The sequence below is a fragment of the Meleagris gallopavo genome, chromosome 3 (assembly GCF_905368555.1).
Source record: "Meleagris gallopavo chromosome 3, MGAL_WU_HG_1.1, whole genome shotgun sequence".
Lineage (NCBI taxonomy): Eukaryota > Metazoa > Chordata > Aves > Galliformes > Phasianidae > Meleagris > Meleagris gallopavo.
The window spans coordinates 56,132,436-56,149,732 of record NC_139406.1 but is presented as its reverse complement, the minus strand read 5'-3'; the positions used below and the strand labels follow the sequence as shown (position 1 = coordinate 56,149,732).

At 35.3% G+C, this 17,297-nt stretch overlaps 1 protein-coding gene across 12 annotated transcripts in view; it reads right to left on the bottom strand.

Moving 5' to 3' along the window:
- The window catches only part of RP1 (RP1 axonemal microtubule associated), a 204,985-nt gene that overhangs the window by 79,659 nt on the left and 108,029 nt on the right, over positions 1 to 17,297 (bottom strand). For 11 of the 12 annotated variants that reach the window (XM_085221109.1, XM_085221110.1, XM_085221106.1 and 8 more), the window contains 5 exons: positions 16,646 to 16,724; positions 11,919 to 12,000; positions 9,773 to 9,828; positions 9,583 to 9,615; positions 3,966 to 4,135 (listed from right to left, as the gene is read on the bottom strand). In XM_085221109.1, the coding sequence (XP_085077235.1) occupies positions 3,966 to 4,135; positions 9,583 to 9,615; positions 9,773 to 9,828; positions 11,919 to 12,000; positions 16,646 to 16,724 (420 nt within the window). The remainder of the gene's footprint in view (positions 1 to 3,965; positions 4,136 to 9,582; positions 9,616 to 9,772; positions 9,829 to 11,918; positions 12,001 to 16,645; positions 16,725 to 17,297) is intronic. The other variant, XM_085221113.1, reaches the window with a different exon arrangement.

The window sequence follows — 17,297 nt, the reverse complement described above, 5'->3', positions numbered from 1 at the left end:
CTATCTAGGATTATCAAGATGACAGTGCACAGCTTCTTCACCCATCTAAACTGTGGTCCCTTCACAGGCAACAAAATTATTGCTTCTGCTCTTTCAGAATCAGACTGATTTGTAAAATGATTGTCTGCAGATTTTCTTTCTTGCAGATGGATCTCATGACTGCATGATACAGATACTCTAAATGCTACAAACCACTCCATGTTTTTGAAGCAGAAAGCACTAGCAGTCATAATGTCTATGATCATCTGTTGAGACAAAAAGCATCAAATATTTTCAATTGAACTTACTAGGTATTCCTCCTCTTTTCACATTTATTTGTTAGGGATTTTTTTCCATGGCTCTGGCTACACTATCCTTTCTGTTTTTGCTCCATCATTTTCAGATCATTGTTATTATATCATAATAATCACGGTCCTTTTCTGAGCAATTTAATACGGTCAGTGGAATATGGAATATGATATACTATCTTTGATCCCATAATTGGCTTTTCCTTCCATCAATGCCTATTACTTGATGCAAAATGACCTTCAATGCAGAGACAGAAAGAGAATCCATCACAAAGTATATATCAATGAATTTCCTCTTTTTGAGCTGGCCAAATGTTTGCAAGAGGACATTAACCTCATTTTTATTCATGATTAAAATTTCCTAATTAATTTATCCACATTTATTCCTTCTGGACAGTTTTACAGAATACTCCCTACTTGAAATCTGAGCTGAGTTGAATGTGATTTGTCATATACTAAATAGCAGTGTTTTTTCATTGCACTTTTGAAGGAGAATAGTTCTTACACTCATGAGGATGCCTTTGGAAAGCCACTGGGGATTTAAAGCTCTCAGAGAAAGTTAATTGATGAAAATGATTATAAAAATTTCATAATATTTTAAAACTTTTCCTTTTTGAATCAAACAAGCTTGTCCAAAGTCATAATTCCTAAAGTAATTAAAGTTATGTAAAATTTACTGTTTGGGTGCACACTTAAATTAAATTCTTTATTGCTTCTCTGTAAAAAAATAAATAATAATAATAATTAAAAAAAAAAGAAAAAAAGAAGAAAAGAGAAGAAAAAGAAAAATCTGCGCATAAATGATTCTAGTTACAGTTATAGGGTTTGTTGTCAAAGCACCCTAAATTCAGCTGAACAGTTTTCTGTCAGAAACTCCAGAAGTCCTGCTACTGGTTGTCTAGAGCATCATCCCACGCTGTGGAGAAAACACAACACATAGCATTATGTGATCTAAAATTTTCTATCATCCTCATAGTCATTAAACGAAAACGCATTCCCCATTCATTGTGTATTTATGAACAGTCCTCCTTGCAGAGCTTTCTGCTTACAGCACTGTCACTCATCCCATACTGCATGTGCAAGTGCTTTGGAGAATTACTGAATAGTTTTAAGGATCCAAATCCCATGATCTGTCAGTCAGTGTAACTTTGCATTTTATGATTACTGCAGAGTACAGCAGCACTCTCCAAAGGCATGCTCTGACAAGCTTGTTCTGTGAGCAACCAAGAACCATGCTGAGGACTGGGGGAAATATATATATACATACTTCACAGATTTTTTCATTCCATTAGAGATCAACAACTGATTTCTGTCAACACTGAAATATCAAGGAAAGTATAAATCTGGGTTTCTACTGTCAATTTACTTACATTTTGCCAATTATTTTTTGATACATTTGTTCATTGCAGCTGGCAAGGTTTCTTGCCACGTCTTCAGTGCCAGAACATCCAAACAATTCAATAACATAGACAGACTCACATATTTCTCAATTAATTTATTATAACTATTTTGTTCTATTTACATTTATTCTTATTTAAGCAGATCACCCATGCTAACTGCTGCTATCTGAGGTCACCGAAACTCAACAACTGCACATACTACCATGCTGCTATTTTATCTCTTTTAACAAATTATTCTTTGCTCCTGCTACATGCAATTAAACTACACCTGTTCTTTCACAGGAGTTGGGATGAAAAATTTTGGATCAAATAATCATTTTGAATATGATACACATCTGCATATATTTGCATGAGAGCACCTGGAAAATCAGGAATTTACATGCCTTCCTGTCCTCTGCGAGCAGTAAATGAATCTCTGAGATCAAAATGATGCCTATTGTTTCAAAACAAGCATGAGCTGCATATAGAACGTAACCTGTTATTCTTCTTACTGCACTAAGGATATTTCTCTAAGACCGGGTTCCTGGGGAGGTTGAAAAGTTTGTTTACTGCTGGTTGTTGGAAAAATGAATTCACAGCTTGTCCTCCTGGAGGTATCATGCTCATGCCTCCTGCCTGCTGTTACAATGGGAGAACACGAGCAAAGCTTCTGAAAGCCTTAGTAAGAACAAAGGAAAGGAGAGGAAAAAGAAACTGGATTTATTAGCTGATAAACATGGAGAAGATATTTATGAAGTTATCTGAATACCTGGATACATCAAACCGACTACTTTGACTTCCTTAGAATGCCACAAAAACTGGAAAACACTGTAAGCAACGTGAAAAAGAGAAATTTTCACATCCAATAAACAATGCTCAAACACTTTCATACAAAGCAACACAATCAGGGCATAAATAGCTAAGGGAAATATACAGACACAAACCCAAATCCAATCCAAAGTATGATGAAGCATTTAGAAAGACATTAGATTGGAATTCCAGCATGATAGATATGGTGTTATGGTACCAAAAACAGAAGAGTAGCAGGGACAATCAAAACAGTCGCATAACAATACTGGTTCCTCCTAGCACAGCACTCAGTCAGTGAAATTAGGCAATCTTAACAAGCACTACATGCCTTTTGGGAAATTACTGACAAGTTGAATGCAGCAGAGATCTGCTTTATGCAGTGATGCTTTCCAAAACTCAGCCAGCTGGTGGGGTACCTCCATAGAATGCTTCTATTGACCTTCAGTCTGCACCAATAGCTCGTGAAGCTTCTTTTGTTGTTTGGTGAATTTCTTGCTTTCTGATAAGCAATAGCTTTCTTGTCTTTAACAAGTGCTATTTTTCTTTTCATTTACTCTCTGCAAAATTTCTAAATTGCTTTATCTTGTTATTTAAATTCAAAAAAATCAGCTTGGATCTGCTCATTTTAAGGAAGCCTTCACAACATTTTCTAAATGTAGCTTTGTCATTATTTTCAGAATATTTATTGCAGCCACTGAAAAGCATTTCTGAGCTTTATAAAACTACCACGAATTGCAAGCTAGTTCTCTCATCTGGCTAACTAGAAGCTGTACTTCAGGCCAATGAACAGAATTTGCAATGATATACCCTAGCAAGCCAGGACATAATTTGAACACTAAAAAGATGCCTCAGCTGAATGCTCTCAAAGCAGCAGGATGTATGTGAGGTATACAGGTAGTCAGGACTGTGCTGAGGTTGATTTTAATAGTGAACAAGTATATGCTGTTGCCTGAGGGCTCATTACGCTTTGGTATGCTATGATTATCCAGGAAAACTCACTGCCTGGTGGCCTGAAAGAGAGGCATTTGGGAGGAAAGTGGAGACTGTTTTATGAAGACTGAAATGAAGGAAAGAAAAAGCCACAGATGTCCTCTGGGAATAACATATAATCCTTCTTTCTCAAATAATTGCATATTGGTTTTGTATAAACTGGAACTCAGGATTCTTTAGAGAATTAAAAACAAAGCAACACAGAAGATGAGCTGGTGAATGCTATAAATTACATGAAAGGGACCATTTATCTCCCTGATAAATACTGAAAATTCAAAGAGAATACTTCACCTGCCTGTTGTCAAACAGGTCCAGAAGCAGAAGATGACCAAAGATGTAAAGTCACATAATTCCATCTTTAGCAATAAATATGTTATATGTAGCAACCAAGCTAGCATTCCATAAATATATATCTTTGTGCTGGAGAGAAATGTCATTATAAATATAGTACTGTAGTAACACAGAAAGTTGTACTGTGTGTAAATATATTATGACTTACAATGAATTCATCTGTTGCTCTGGGTAGAAAACATACATGTCCTGGGTCTTGTGGTGAAAGCAGTAGCTCATCGCTTTTGCCCTTTGAGCCATAAATCACAAGGGTCCTTTTGCAATCATGTGGCTCTGGGGAATCTCCATCTGTTTTCACCTGCACTCTCCACTGTTGTGCTAAACAACATAGAAATGGCAAATTTTTAGTATCAGTGGAAGAGAGAAATGGAAGCCTTTGTTGTTATTACAACAAAGATATTCATTATAAAAATAGACAGGTGTGCCTTCTCTTGAAGATAGTTATAAGTTAAATAAGACTTTACAAAAAAAGCCAACAGTAAAAATGAGTATGCAAGCAGAAAGAAATCCAAAGAAAGAAAGTAAATAAATCTTTGGGTAAGTTTTTGCATTCCTTATGACAAATTAATTGTTTAAATTGCAGTAATTCATTTATCAAGTTTGGGTTCTTAAAATATTCATATGAAATTTTATGTGATTTATTTGCAAGAACTGCTGACTAATATACAGCCACTCAAATAGTGAAAACTAAACCACTTTCATAACCTAATTGATCATGTTCAGTGTGCTCGTGTCATATCAGATCATTCATTAGGGCCGAACTGAAAATCTAGGGAATTCTGAAGTGACATCAACTCATGGATGAGGCTTTCAGACATTCTTTTTGATAGATTACATTAGTAGCAACATTTGAAAGTCTAGAACGCAACTCAGAAGCTACAGAAAACTATTGTTTGCCTGGTTGATTGATCCTGCATGGCAAAGGGAACTTAACAGTGGAAGGAAATCAAAACTCCATGTTTAGACTGTGGCTAATACTGTGATAATAAGATAATTTGCCAATGAGATAAAAGAGAACTATTTCATGACTACACGTAAGCCTACATTGCAATGTGCTGACAAAATAACTCATAGAATAGTTCTGAAATAAATTGTATGTATGTGATTCTCTTTCTTAAAGCATTATGTGTTTGGTTTTCTTCATACCGTTTGTTTTCCTCCACCTGTCTGGAGGCAATGATTGAGTGAAAACTTTCTCTGGCTTTTTTGACTTAGGATTTTTCCCTTGATTTTTGCTTTGTCTTCTTTAGCTAAGGCTGCTTTCCCCCTTGCTGTAGAAGCTTTTTTCTCATTTCATCTGACTGCTTCCTGCCTCTTCTGAGCTCAGCTACAAAACAGCAGGCAAATACACATCTCGCAGTCAGTCTGCTGAGTAAAACAGAAGCTGAAAGGGTCCTTCCATCTGAACTCTTTTTTTGAGGTCAATTCCAAGAATGAGTCAGACATAGTATTATAGAAGACACAGACTTTGCCTAATGAGGAACGTTTGTTGTTTGATATATATGCCAGCTTTGAATTTTATCTCTTTGTGCCAGGTTGGCATGTGGTACCCTTCAGGGTGTCACACTTGGTGAAGTCAAGCATCGTTTGAGCTTCTGCTGTTCCTGAGCACTCTCTATTTATGAACAGATCCAATTTTTACAAAGACTCCCAACATAGCCCTGAACATCACATCCACTCATGTCTCATTTTGAAGGATCTCCCTGGAACATGGCAGAAGGGAAATTAAGATAATTTTGCATTAATGTGTTTTTCAAGAGAGCCTTCTCCTTTCTTTTCTCTTCTGCTTTAGGAGAAAGGAAGCCCTAAGTGAAGAGAAAACAAGGACACATACCTGTTCCTGCTCCAAGAGGCAGCATGCACAGAGAAGGTATTTCAGGCAAGGTGATTTATTGTAACTAATATCCATGATTGTGTTCTTAATTATTATTTCAGAAGTAAGGCTAAGATACCAGCTGGGAGTTTTCCAGGAAATAAATCAGTAGTTAACAGATTTAAAGCCCCTTAGCATCTGTGACTGCTTGTACTCCTACATTTGCTTTGAGTGCTGCTTCTACAGCTTGGTAACAGAGCTAACCCAGACTGACTACATTTTCTCAGTTCAGAAAATTCATTTAACCTGCTCATACCAAGAGTAAGAAAAAAGTTTTCTGTATAGTATATTCTCTTAGATGGAGACTGATAAGGATGGATACACCAGACAGGAGGCTGATTGCAAACACATACTGGGTCCAATGACTTCTATATCTCTTTCCAGGAAATACTAAACTCTTCAGTAACTTCTGAAAATAAGATATCTGAGCATGTCACACAAAAAAGATAACTGCTCCCTGATACCACTGAACAGCATCAGCTTCCTTTCAAATTGATTAGTTCTTCATTGTATTTCAGGTTATGTGCAAATCCATGCCCTTTTCTTTGAGACACCAGTATGAAATTGCTAAAATGAATAGTGGATTGGAAAGAAACTTCAATGAAAGAAACTCCAAATTTTTCTTTTTTGAAATACTATGACCACAGATCTCATTTCATATTATACAGATGTATCCAAAGATACATCAGAAGCATTTGTTGACTTTAAAAAAATTAAATGAAATCAATCATAATAATATCTTCCCAGAAATTCTTTTAACCACTAGTTTGGATCCTGTAAAATTCTTTCAAAAAAATTGTGAAAACCAAACCTGTAGTGACTTCTGCACACAACAAACTGGGCAAGATAAGATATAAAGACAACATTTATTATACAATTCAGAAAACTGGACAAATAAGGTTATTTCTGCTTTTGAAATATTGAAAATTTATGTATTGTTAGAGGATTACTACCATTGTTCTTAAGGCATGTTACTGCCCTAAGTTCTTTTTTACTCAAGTGAAGCAGGACAAATCTGCCTGTAATTTAGGAATTCTGTGTTTATTCTTACTCCATTAGCATAAACCTGAAAGGTAGCGAATAATTTCAAAACAAAGGAACTCGTGGGAAAATTTACTCATTATTTTCTGTTTTCTTATGAATTTTCTGAGTACCTTAATACTAACAACCTTTCCCAACATAAAAAAATCTAACCTAGAAGTATTTGTTAACTGCACTGTGTTCAATGATGCTGAATTGTTTGTTGCATTTTATACACCAGTCACAAAAGATCACAATATCACAGAGCACCATGCAAACCACACCACAGGAATTCAGCACATTTTAATTGATTGTAGGATAGACAACACTGGGATATACCATGTTTGTAGTTTTGCTTTGAGAGAATTTTTTTAGTAGTCTTATAATGACAATCTCCTTATTTCGAAGCAGAAAAGAGAAAACATGAGAAGGCAGCAGCAAAATTTCCCCACAGTTCAGGAAACTTCTAGAGAGCGATGAAAAGATTCATTATCTCTCAAAATAATTTCATTTGAGGGGTGAAAGCAGCTATCCATCTTCTCTGCTAATGTGATCTTTTTTCTCTTGCCTCAGACATACATGAGGAAGTCACCAGAGGATGAATAAATGTTTTCCTCTACTTGATTTGTCTTGATAATCTACATATATACAAATGTTGCATTTTGATATGTGCTTTCTCTATCTCATCAAAATCCATTGCCACCAGCAGCGTTCACAGGGACCTGGAATAAATGCTTCATTAAAGCTGGCATAATGGGAGCCTAGGTGAAAAAGAACTGCTCAGCAGTGACAACTTCCAAACTCTCTTCCTTGACTTGGTAGTTATTAGCTTATTAACCTTCTTCAAAGAGAATGAGATTTCTGACCTTCAGAGTGACTTATTAAGTCTTTGATTTTGTAACCTTTGCTTTAGACCTGACCTAAGCATATTGATCATTTATTCTGGGAATCACCAAACAACCACCAAACTGGATTGTGCCAATCAATTCTTTGTAACTTTGCTTGAAACCCACTTGCAGAGGGCAGCTTACATACTGTATGATGACAGAAATGCATAAAACATTTGGCTTCTGAGCATTAACACTGCTACTTGAAGGAAATGTATTTTATATGGAATGTTTGTACTTCCACTGTGAGTGGGGCTGCTTATCACTGCTATATTGCTATATTCTCTGCAATATGAGGTCATCAGTGCTCCAGATGCTTGAATCTGATGCAATTGCTTTCTCTTCCAATACTGTACATCTCCAGAATTTTCTCAAATCAGTACTAGTACCGTACATGCAGAACTGAATAAAAGACAGCTCTTCAAACCTCTCATGTTTGTTATCATCCTAAAAACCTCATTCTTTTCACTTGCAATACCTATGGTATCACTATTAGGAAAAAAACTTAAAAATTTAAAAGTAAACTATACTGAGATCCGCCTTGCTCATCATCTCTTTGACATAACACACAAAAAGAACAATCTTTCATTTATCTCAGTTCCTCACTGAAATGATCTCCAAGGCAAAGAAAAAAGACTAAAAAGAAGCTCAAGTTATGCTGATGCATAGCTAATTAGCAGAAGACCCTCTAAAAATGCTCTTCTTTTTTGCATCTTCATTTCTCAGAACCTCTGATTTCATTCTAATAAACCAGCATACATCCTCTAGGTCCTCCTGGACATCTTAACAGTGTGACATTTCCCAAACTAATTAAGAATAACCTCCTTATAATCAATATTGTGTCTTATTGTTACTAACATGCACAAACTCTCAGCAGTCTTTGCATCTGTCTGCTTTTTTAAAAAGCAAAGATGCGCTGGAAAAAAATTAAATTCATACTAAAATATGGTTTATGAACAGAAGGTGAAATCAATATTATGGCTGCATTTCAGAAATGTTTGTTGAGTGGAATGTAGAATCCAATTCCAAATTGTCTTGTGACAATCAAATCTCTCTGTGGGAAAATCTTTATTTACCTGAGTTAATCAGTCTCCTTTTGTAAAAAAGTTATCTTGCCATGGAACAATAAAAGTGTTGGCTAAACTGTTGATTGAATGTAAATGATTATATTTTCTCTGAAGCTGTAACTAGATTGGGAGATCAGCACTCATGCTACAGAAGGCAAGCCACTGTTTTCAGAGCTAAATGTAGACATTACTTTGTTTACTCTAGTTTCTCCCATACTCGGACGCAGCTATATGGAATACGCATTTACAGTTAAATGTTAATAAGAAAATTTGTATTCTGTTTCTTTTTTCTGGTATGAGAGAAACATAGAGATTGTGTCTCATGTTCTGAACACTTGCAAGGTCTTAACACATTACAGTGATGAGACTGTTTTTGTAGGTATATCAACAGACAACTAGGTGGGTGGTTTTTTATAAAAATCTACATAATAATCCAAGCAGATTTAGTCAACTACTTCTTTCTTCACTTAAACATTTGGAGTTTAATATTATTTGCTTATGGCTACTTTAAGTGTATCCTGATCTACCTTGACCTGAAAATGCTTGCACAATCACTCCACAGGACATTTTTCAACAAACTGATGTTTGCTAGTGGATCCATATGTATATTTTACGTGACAGTGGCACTGAGATATACAAAATAACACTAGACTCTTTTCTCAGAGATGTTCTTGTCTGATTCCAGGACAGAATAGTAGAAATGTGAAGACAACTGAAATGGTTTATGAGCAGCATATTTCATCAGTTACTTCTGAAGAGTTTGTCATTGCTGTAGATCACTGTTAGCCAATTTGTATTCTTTTTCTCTCACAGTTGATAGTTTACTTACATGATGAGGTCACATATATTTGCTACCTACTACTGATTTGGAGATTGAATTCAAATAGCAAAGACAATGTTCTAGAAAACAACTCTTACCATTAAGGAATGCCTTCTCTGGATTGACAGCTTCTAAAATATTAGCAGAAAAAATCCATGTGAGCAAGCTTAATTATCACTTTTCTTCATATGTTATGATTATATTCAAAAAGGATCTTTAGTAATAACTAGGAAGTAAATAACACTCTATTGTTATAACAAAAAAGATAATCTGTAACAAAATACTCACTTTCAACAGTTAACTCCGTCACAGTTTTCCCATCATCTTGATATTCATCTAACCACCTTTCATTGCATAGACAAAAAGAATGAGATTAATAACAACTATCAGTATTGATGATTATCAGCAAGCAATCAGACGATACCTTCTCTCTCTTTTCTATCAAACTATGCCTTTAAAATGCCTCCTAAACCTAATTTTCTTGAATACCTTCATCAGAGTTAACATTATTTGTGCTGGGAGAATCTACTTTACTCTGCTACCAACCAAAAATTGGAAATGTCATGATAGTTTGATGAAGCAATATAGCACCTTGGATGAAATACACTATAGACATAATAAGTATTTTCAGTATCAGACTTTAAATTGTACATTCAAGTACCACCTGCAGTGGTCAGTTAGATTAATTGTACTTAAAATGATATATAAAACCAAGTCAGGAAGTTTATAGAAATTCTATAGAGGTGCAGCAATGAACTGAATTTGTCTTTTATCTTTTCTTTCATACGGATGAATTTAAGGAGCTGTCCTGTAAAATTATTTACCTGCAAAAACTCATCCATATTCTTACAGTTGTCATTCATATAATAACACTTTGCAGCCATTAACATCTTATTTTTTTTAATAAAAAAGTGTGTGTGATCATTATCATTTTCTATTCTATTGGGTCCATATAGATGTGGCCTTTGTTTAAACCCACAGATCCACAATATATTTCACTTCTTGTATGTAACAAAAATATGTAATAATATGTAACGCATGAAGTCTAGACTCCACTGTATTTCAACTATGCTTGCAATAAATAGCTCAATTAACTTTTGTAAACTCTTTCCACATTCACTCCTAAGAAGGAAAAAAAGACCACTAGCATTTTCTAAAAATAGAAAGCAGATTTTGACACTTTGGCAGCACACTCACATTGCACAAACAATGACATTCCTTTAGTTCTCTATTTAATAATCTTAATTTATTTTTTTCTAAGAGCTTAATGATTCTCTTTTGACATAGCAGTTTTATACAGCTCTGATTTGCTCTTTAAGTTTCTTAAGAGAAGTCTTACAAAAATTCCCTGACATTAAGGAAACAATTGCCTCATTTGAATCTCCTTCCAATAGCCATCTTCAGAGCATACCAAAAGACATACTAAGACAAGAACCTGATCATCAGAATAATACTCAACCGGAGAAAATGGTTATTAGCTAATAATTTCTAGGAACTTTGCAAACAGAGACTTTTCCTTTTTGGTATTATTTTGTAAACAGGAAGCATTCTTAAAGAGGCATCTGTATTGAACTGCTAAAGACTTTCACAACTATAATGTACAGTTCCCAAAATAACATGGAAATCACTTCAGCAATGTAGCCTAAACTCACAAGTTCTGGAAATCACATATGCCAGAAATAGCTAGATTTAAATTATAATTCTTCACATGATTTCTATTGTATTAAATATACAAATGCAGAGGTAACACATACAAATTCTTACTTTTGTATACTGATCTATTTAATATTTTTTTCTATTTTAGTCATGTGATTCAACATACTGACAACAGCTGAGAGTTCAGGTTGCAGTTGGCTCAGGTAATAAAATATTTAGAACAGGCTATTAAGTAATTGTTAGAACTGAGAGTCAGGCATTTTCCAATCTTGCACACGACAGCAAAATTCTAGACCTAGTTATACACAGAAATAGAGATTTATTAAATGAAAGGAAATATTTTACCTCTTCTCTAGGAGAAAGGTTAAAGGCTTTCTAAAGATTTGTGAAATGCATACAAGGTTTTAAGCAACCGAGGGAGATGCACTAACCAAAATCAATACATCTAGATCTTTTCACATAATAGTTTTTATAAAGGCAAGAACTGAAACCTCAGTTATTTTCATGTGTCTCTGTATAATTGAAATAAAGGAAATATTAATGCACCTTTTTGCCTGTTTTGGGCTTCTTTGCATTAGTGAATTCTTTGCATTCTCCTTCCCCTACTAATCCAGCAAATTTCGGCTTCACCAGCAAAATTTTGCATCACTAGTCCTTTGAGAAACTCCAGTGCATTGCTCATATATCTAGGCTGTGTGATTGTGCCTGCTCTGAAGAATTTTTCCCCAGGTTGCCAAGAGTATAATGAACTAATTCTGTTTTGCCATGAATGACATACCTGTTACAAGGAAATACAACCTCTTTCCCTTCCTTTCCTTCTTTATAGTTAATGACAATCTTATCCAAGAACCATCCATTACCTGTGTTGAAATAACAAAGGTTTATTATCTGAAATAATGTAACTTGTTTAAATAACAATAATAATAATATAGAAAACAAAATGGCCATGATATTTTCCATCAGAAAAACAGTTCCCATTAGGACAGAGTAACTAAATGAGTAAATTAACACAATGAAAGCTCTATTATTCTCTGCCTATTGCAAGATCTACAATATTGACTCTTCTCCATCTTGCACTGTTGTAATTTTAAGGGGGAGTGGGATTTTTTTTTGCCTGTAGACAAACATACGCATATGTCTGTGAACTGCCAACACCATTCACATCCCAGCCTACACCTTTTTATTCTTTGTGATCAGGTACAAGAATGTTAGGACAAATCTGCTTATGCAGTTATGAGAGATCTGCATGACTGCTAGATTATTTGGTCCTTTGTGAGTGAAGTTATTCTACATAACAGTATTAATTAAAAGATCATTCATATCTACTGTTTCCATTTGCATGTGCTCTTACTTAGCTTCTGAAAATTGTATGCCTTAGATTTTACAATATATGTTTATTTGCATAAACTACAAAGTCAAAATATACATAAGTCTGCATGAACATTCGATTAACAATTCTGTTATAAAAAAATGTTAAAAGCAAACAGAAGGTGTTCTACTGAATATATGTCAAGCCTCCTCAAAAAGCTTTTCAAATTTCCATTTTAAAAGTCTATATTTCAAGGGTATACTTTTGTTTATTTTAGTCCTCTGTAAAGAAAGAGCCTTATTTACAGAACTTTTTTTTTTTTTAATATGTAATATAATAATCATCATTGAAGTCTCTTTTTGCCCTCCTGCCCAAGGAAATAGAATGAAGAAATTTCTTTTGATCTTGCAACAGCAACATTTTAAATTTATATAGTATTTAAATTACAAGGCATCTAAGCACTTTATAGTCTTCCCATCTAATTTAATCACCTTCTACTCAAAACTTTCTGAGGTCAGAAAAGTCTCTTTTATCAATGAAGCTAAATAAGTTTTAACACAATTTTAGGTTCTATAAAATCTGTAAATATTAGTATTTTAAATAGAGAAAAACAAAACAAAACAGAAATTCCTAGGCTATTTTTCGAGTTATAAATACATTCATCAGCAAAAGAGTAAGACTGGGGTATGACTGCTACTGGCCTACTATACTGATAAGAAAAAATGTTTAAGAACTTGATTTTACCAATGAAATAGCATTTCCCATTAATTAATAGACAGGACATTGTTCTAGTCTTGGTTTTGCTTGCTTGTTTGTTTTCTTTTTCACAGAGCTTTATCTCTGCCAGATAGAGAAAAAAATAGGACTGGCAAGCAAAGTGTTTAAAATTTTCATTGATAAAAAGCACATATTAGCAAACTCAGAAAAACTGTGCAAGAAAATTATTAATAATCTTGTTATTATATCAGTTTTCCCTTTCTTTTCCATATTCTGTAGCACTGATTTTTGAATCTACAGTGTACATATGTAGACTCATACACTGGTTATACATATATATGTATATTGGTTTCTCTTAATGATCATCATTAGAAATGATTCTATGATTCCCTGACTCTGTGTGATCAAAGACTCATCTCTTCTCATAGGAACACAGAAGAAGAAGTTCACATATTGGAATACAAGTACTTATTCTGACATGGTTCCTCACAGGGCTGTGTCAGGAGAACTATCAGCCTCAGTTTCCTGATATGAAACCCATTCAATGAGTCGGTGGGAGAGGCACAGCTGCCCAGAGCACCTTTTAGACTGACAGGCACTTCTGTCTACAGATGTACTGGGCTTACCATGGGACTCCAAGAAAGGAGCCTATCCCATGTGCATGTGTAGGTCTCAGCAGTAGCAAATGGATTCACACAACAGGTTGCAGGAGTCCATGTAGTATCCTAAATGAAGGAGTGAGCACTTGTAGGTCAGGGTGTGTTATCTTGCAAGCATCAAGATGGACTATCCAGAGAGTAGGTGAAGTGGCCTGGAGACCAGGGATGTGAATTGATGACCTCCTGGGAACCAGGAAGTCTGTGCCAACTGACAGTGAGTCTGCTGAATGTAAGGGATTGCCTGAGAGACGTGTGTGTGTCTACGTGTGTTTCTATTTACTGGAGGGATCCAGAGTCCATGGATCTAGAGTGGTGTGTGCTTGGGGATCTGGATCTGTATCTGCAGCTGGATTTGGGTGTGTGAGTCTCAGAGTCTGGCTGGTCAAGATGCCAGCAGCTGAGGAGAGTGATGATTCAGAGTCACTATTGGGCAGACTGAGCGTCTAAGTCCAGTTACTAGGTGCCTTAAATATACATATATATAATATATGTATATATGTGTATATATATATATATATATATATATGTATTTACAGATTGCCATTCTGATCAGTTGGAGAAGGGAATGGGCTGAGGCCATTGGTCCTGTTTATGCCCGTGTGAGTTCTGAGTCTCTGTCTGCACTACTATGGCTGGACATCGGAATATGAACTGAGTTTTGCTAATAACAGGACAGTGGTAACAACATCCAAGTTCATGTTGTTCTTTTAGACCACTTCCAATAACTATCCTAGTGACTGATACAGTTCTCCTTGAAAGCTGTTTTCAAATACCCTGTTTTCACAGTGTCTACACTGCTCAAAACTTACCATTTGTTTTACAAGGTATAGCCTGAGTTATACCATTGTTAGCATATTGAAGCTGAACAACATTGAAGAACACTGCACTGTGGTAGGGTCCAAATACTCTGACACTGCGAAAGCCATGTTCCCAAAGGCACATAAACCAGATGATTACAAGAACATTTGCCAGCCATGAGAAGAAACCTACAAAAAAATGACTATGACCCTGATCCTAAACCTTACAGAGGCCTCTCTCTCTCTCCTATCCTAATGAAAGCATATCTTTCATGATCCTTCCAGGACAGTTCCCAAATTCAGATTAAAGACCTTCTGCCCTATAATTCAAACAGGTGATATGATTAGAAGAGTGGATAGCCCCATCTCTAATGGAATACTCATTCCTCCTTCTCACCTACAAATGACTGTTTCTGTAGATGGCCTCTCTCCTGAATTACTAGAGTATACTAGCTCTCATCCTTTGCCTTACCCCACTTCCACTCACCTAAGGCTTATTTCAGATTAGTATGGGACGGAGTTCAAAAGAAACTTGTGAAATCTGTCTGTACTGAGTACAATCAACAATTTTGATTACCTAGGCATAAATGCTATCAAACAGGGAATTCAATCCATGCTTCTGCTTAGATTATTCTTCAATTAGAGAGATTTTGAAATCCGTCTGAAATCTAGATTTGTAATATGATCCTGTGATATAGCAGTGATGCCTATTATGGGAGAAGTGAGGGAAGAGATGGAGAATATACTATGTGTACTGGAGAACAGAGTGAAGGTAGACTCTGTCACACTGCCTTTTCAGTTATGTACTAGCATTCTAGGATATGGAACTCTCAGGTACAATCATCTGTATTGCTGAAGACAGTAAACTCTAGAGAATTACAAAGATTAAGAATCAGATTTACATCCTGCACCAACGCCAAACAGTAAGGCTACTTCTATAATAGTCACAAGTCTGCTCAGTGCCTTGGACAGCAAAGTCATCACATTGGGCATTGCCTGAGGTCATTTCAGAAAAGAGGGAAGGTCTTTTCCTGATCTAGTATCAAACATAGCCTTGAGCAGCTTTAAAAACATTTCTGTATTTTTAAAAAAGGGTGAAATGATTTTAAGGGGGAATTTAAGGATTTTAAACTAAGACGGGAGATTTAGGTTAGCTATTAGGAGGAAGTTTTTCACACAGAAGGTGGTGACACATTGGAACAGGTTGCCCAAGGATGTTGTGGATGCGCCATCCCTGGAGGCACCAGGCTCGATGTGGCTCTGGGTAGCCTGGTCTGGTGTTTGGCAAGCCTGCACATAGCAGGGGGGTTGAAAATATATGATCTTAGAGGTCCTTTTCAACCCAGGTCATTCTTTGATTCTATAAAAAGAATCTCTTTGTAGCTACTAATCTGCAAACATTTTTGCAGTATTTACATCTCCAATACTTTTAAATACCAGTCTTCTCTTCAATGACATCATTCCAGAGAGGTGCAACTCAAGGGCCTATATCAAAAATTCTTCTCTATGCAAAATTGTTTTTTCTGAAAACACTACAAGATGAATGCAATGCCACATAATGGAATAGGTCCACAATGACTTACGCAGATTAAATTAATAACATCTTCTCCCACTGCCCAAAGTAGCAAAGAAATAGGGCTATAGCTATTCAAAATTTGATTGGTAGTGAAGCAGATGTTGAACATCTTTATTTCTATTCCATTTGGTCTTTACTCTGTCTAATGAAAGATTATTTCACTTTTGTAAGCAACATTTTCATGAATTTTTAGTATGCAAATGAATGGTGTTCTGTTATAAATAAACTTGAAAATGGAGTGGATTATTTGACATTATATCTGTTTCCTCTTTACTGACTATTGCCACTGTTTTTCACCGTCCCATCACTGTGATTGCTCTGCAGGAAGACTTTTTATCACTGTAAGACCTTCTGTCCCAATCTGAATGAAGGATGCAATATAAATAACATGCATTACGTTTAAAAAGGACTTGAAAAGAGATTGGTCTCTAGGAAGTTAAATCCTACCTGGACCAGTTCCATCATGGCTAATCAGAACTTTCTCCAAGTTTCCAAGTGAGACAGCTTTTATGAAGAAAATATCCATCTGTGGAAACATACAAGGAAAATAACAAAGGTCATAACCACAGCTATCATTTTAAGAGTATAGTTTGTTTTTTTTTTCCTTTTGCAAAATAAATATGGGTTTCTTATATTGGTCTAGGCCAGACAGGACAAATGTAAGAAAATTTTCCAAGGTGAAGAGCACCTTAAAAAATATTCCACAGGATAGCACTCAATTCCTTTGGCATGACACAGTGATTAAATGCAAAGAATGTTTTGGTTATCTTTACAGCTCTTTCTGCCTCACCAAGACTGGAAAAACTCTCAGGAATAAGGATTTAAGGGTTGATTCTAAAATTCATAATGATGTGTTCAGGAGAACAAAAATGGTATTATTACTATTTTATGTGTATGTCTAATATAAATAATCAGCACTACATAAATTCTACTATTCAGTGCTTCCAGAAAAGAATTATTCCAAAATCAACAGATAAATATTATTCACATTATGTAATTCTGTATATAGCTTGGAATAAAGAAAATCTATGAGAAAGCAGCAAGCTACTTATAATAAAATAAGTAAAAGTATGTTTACATATGTTGAAGAAACAATTTG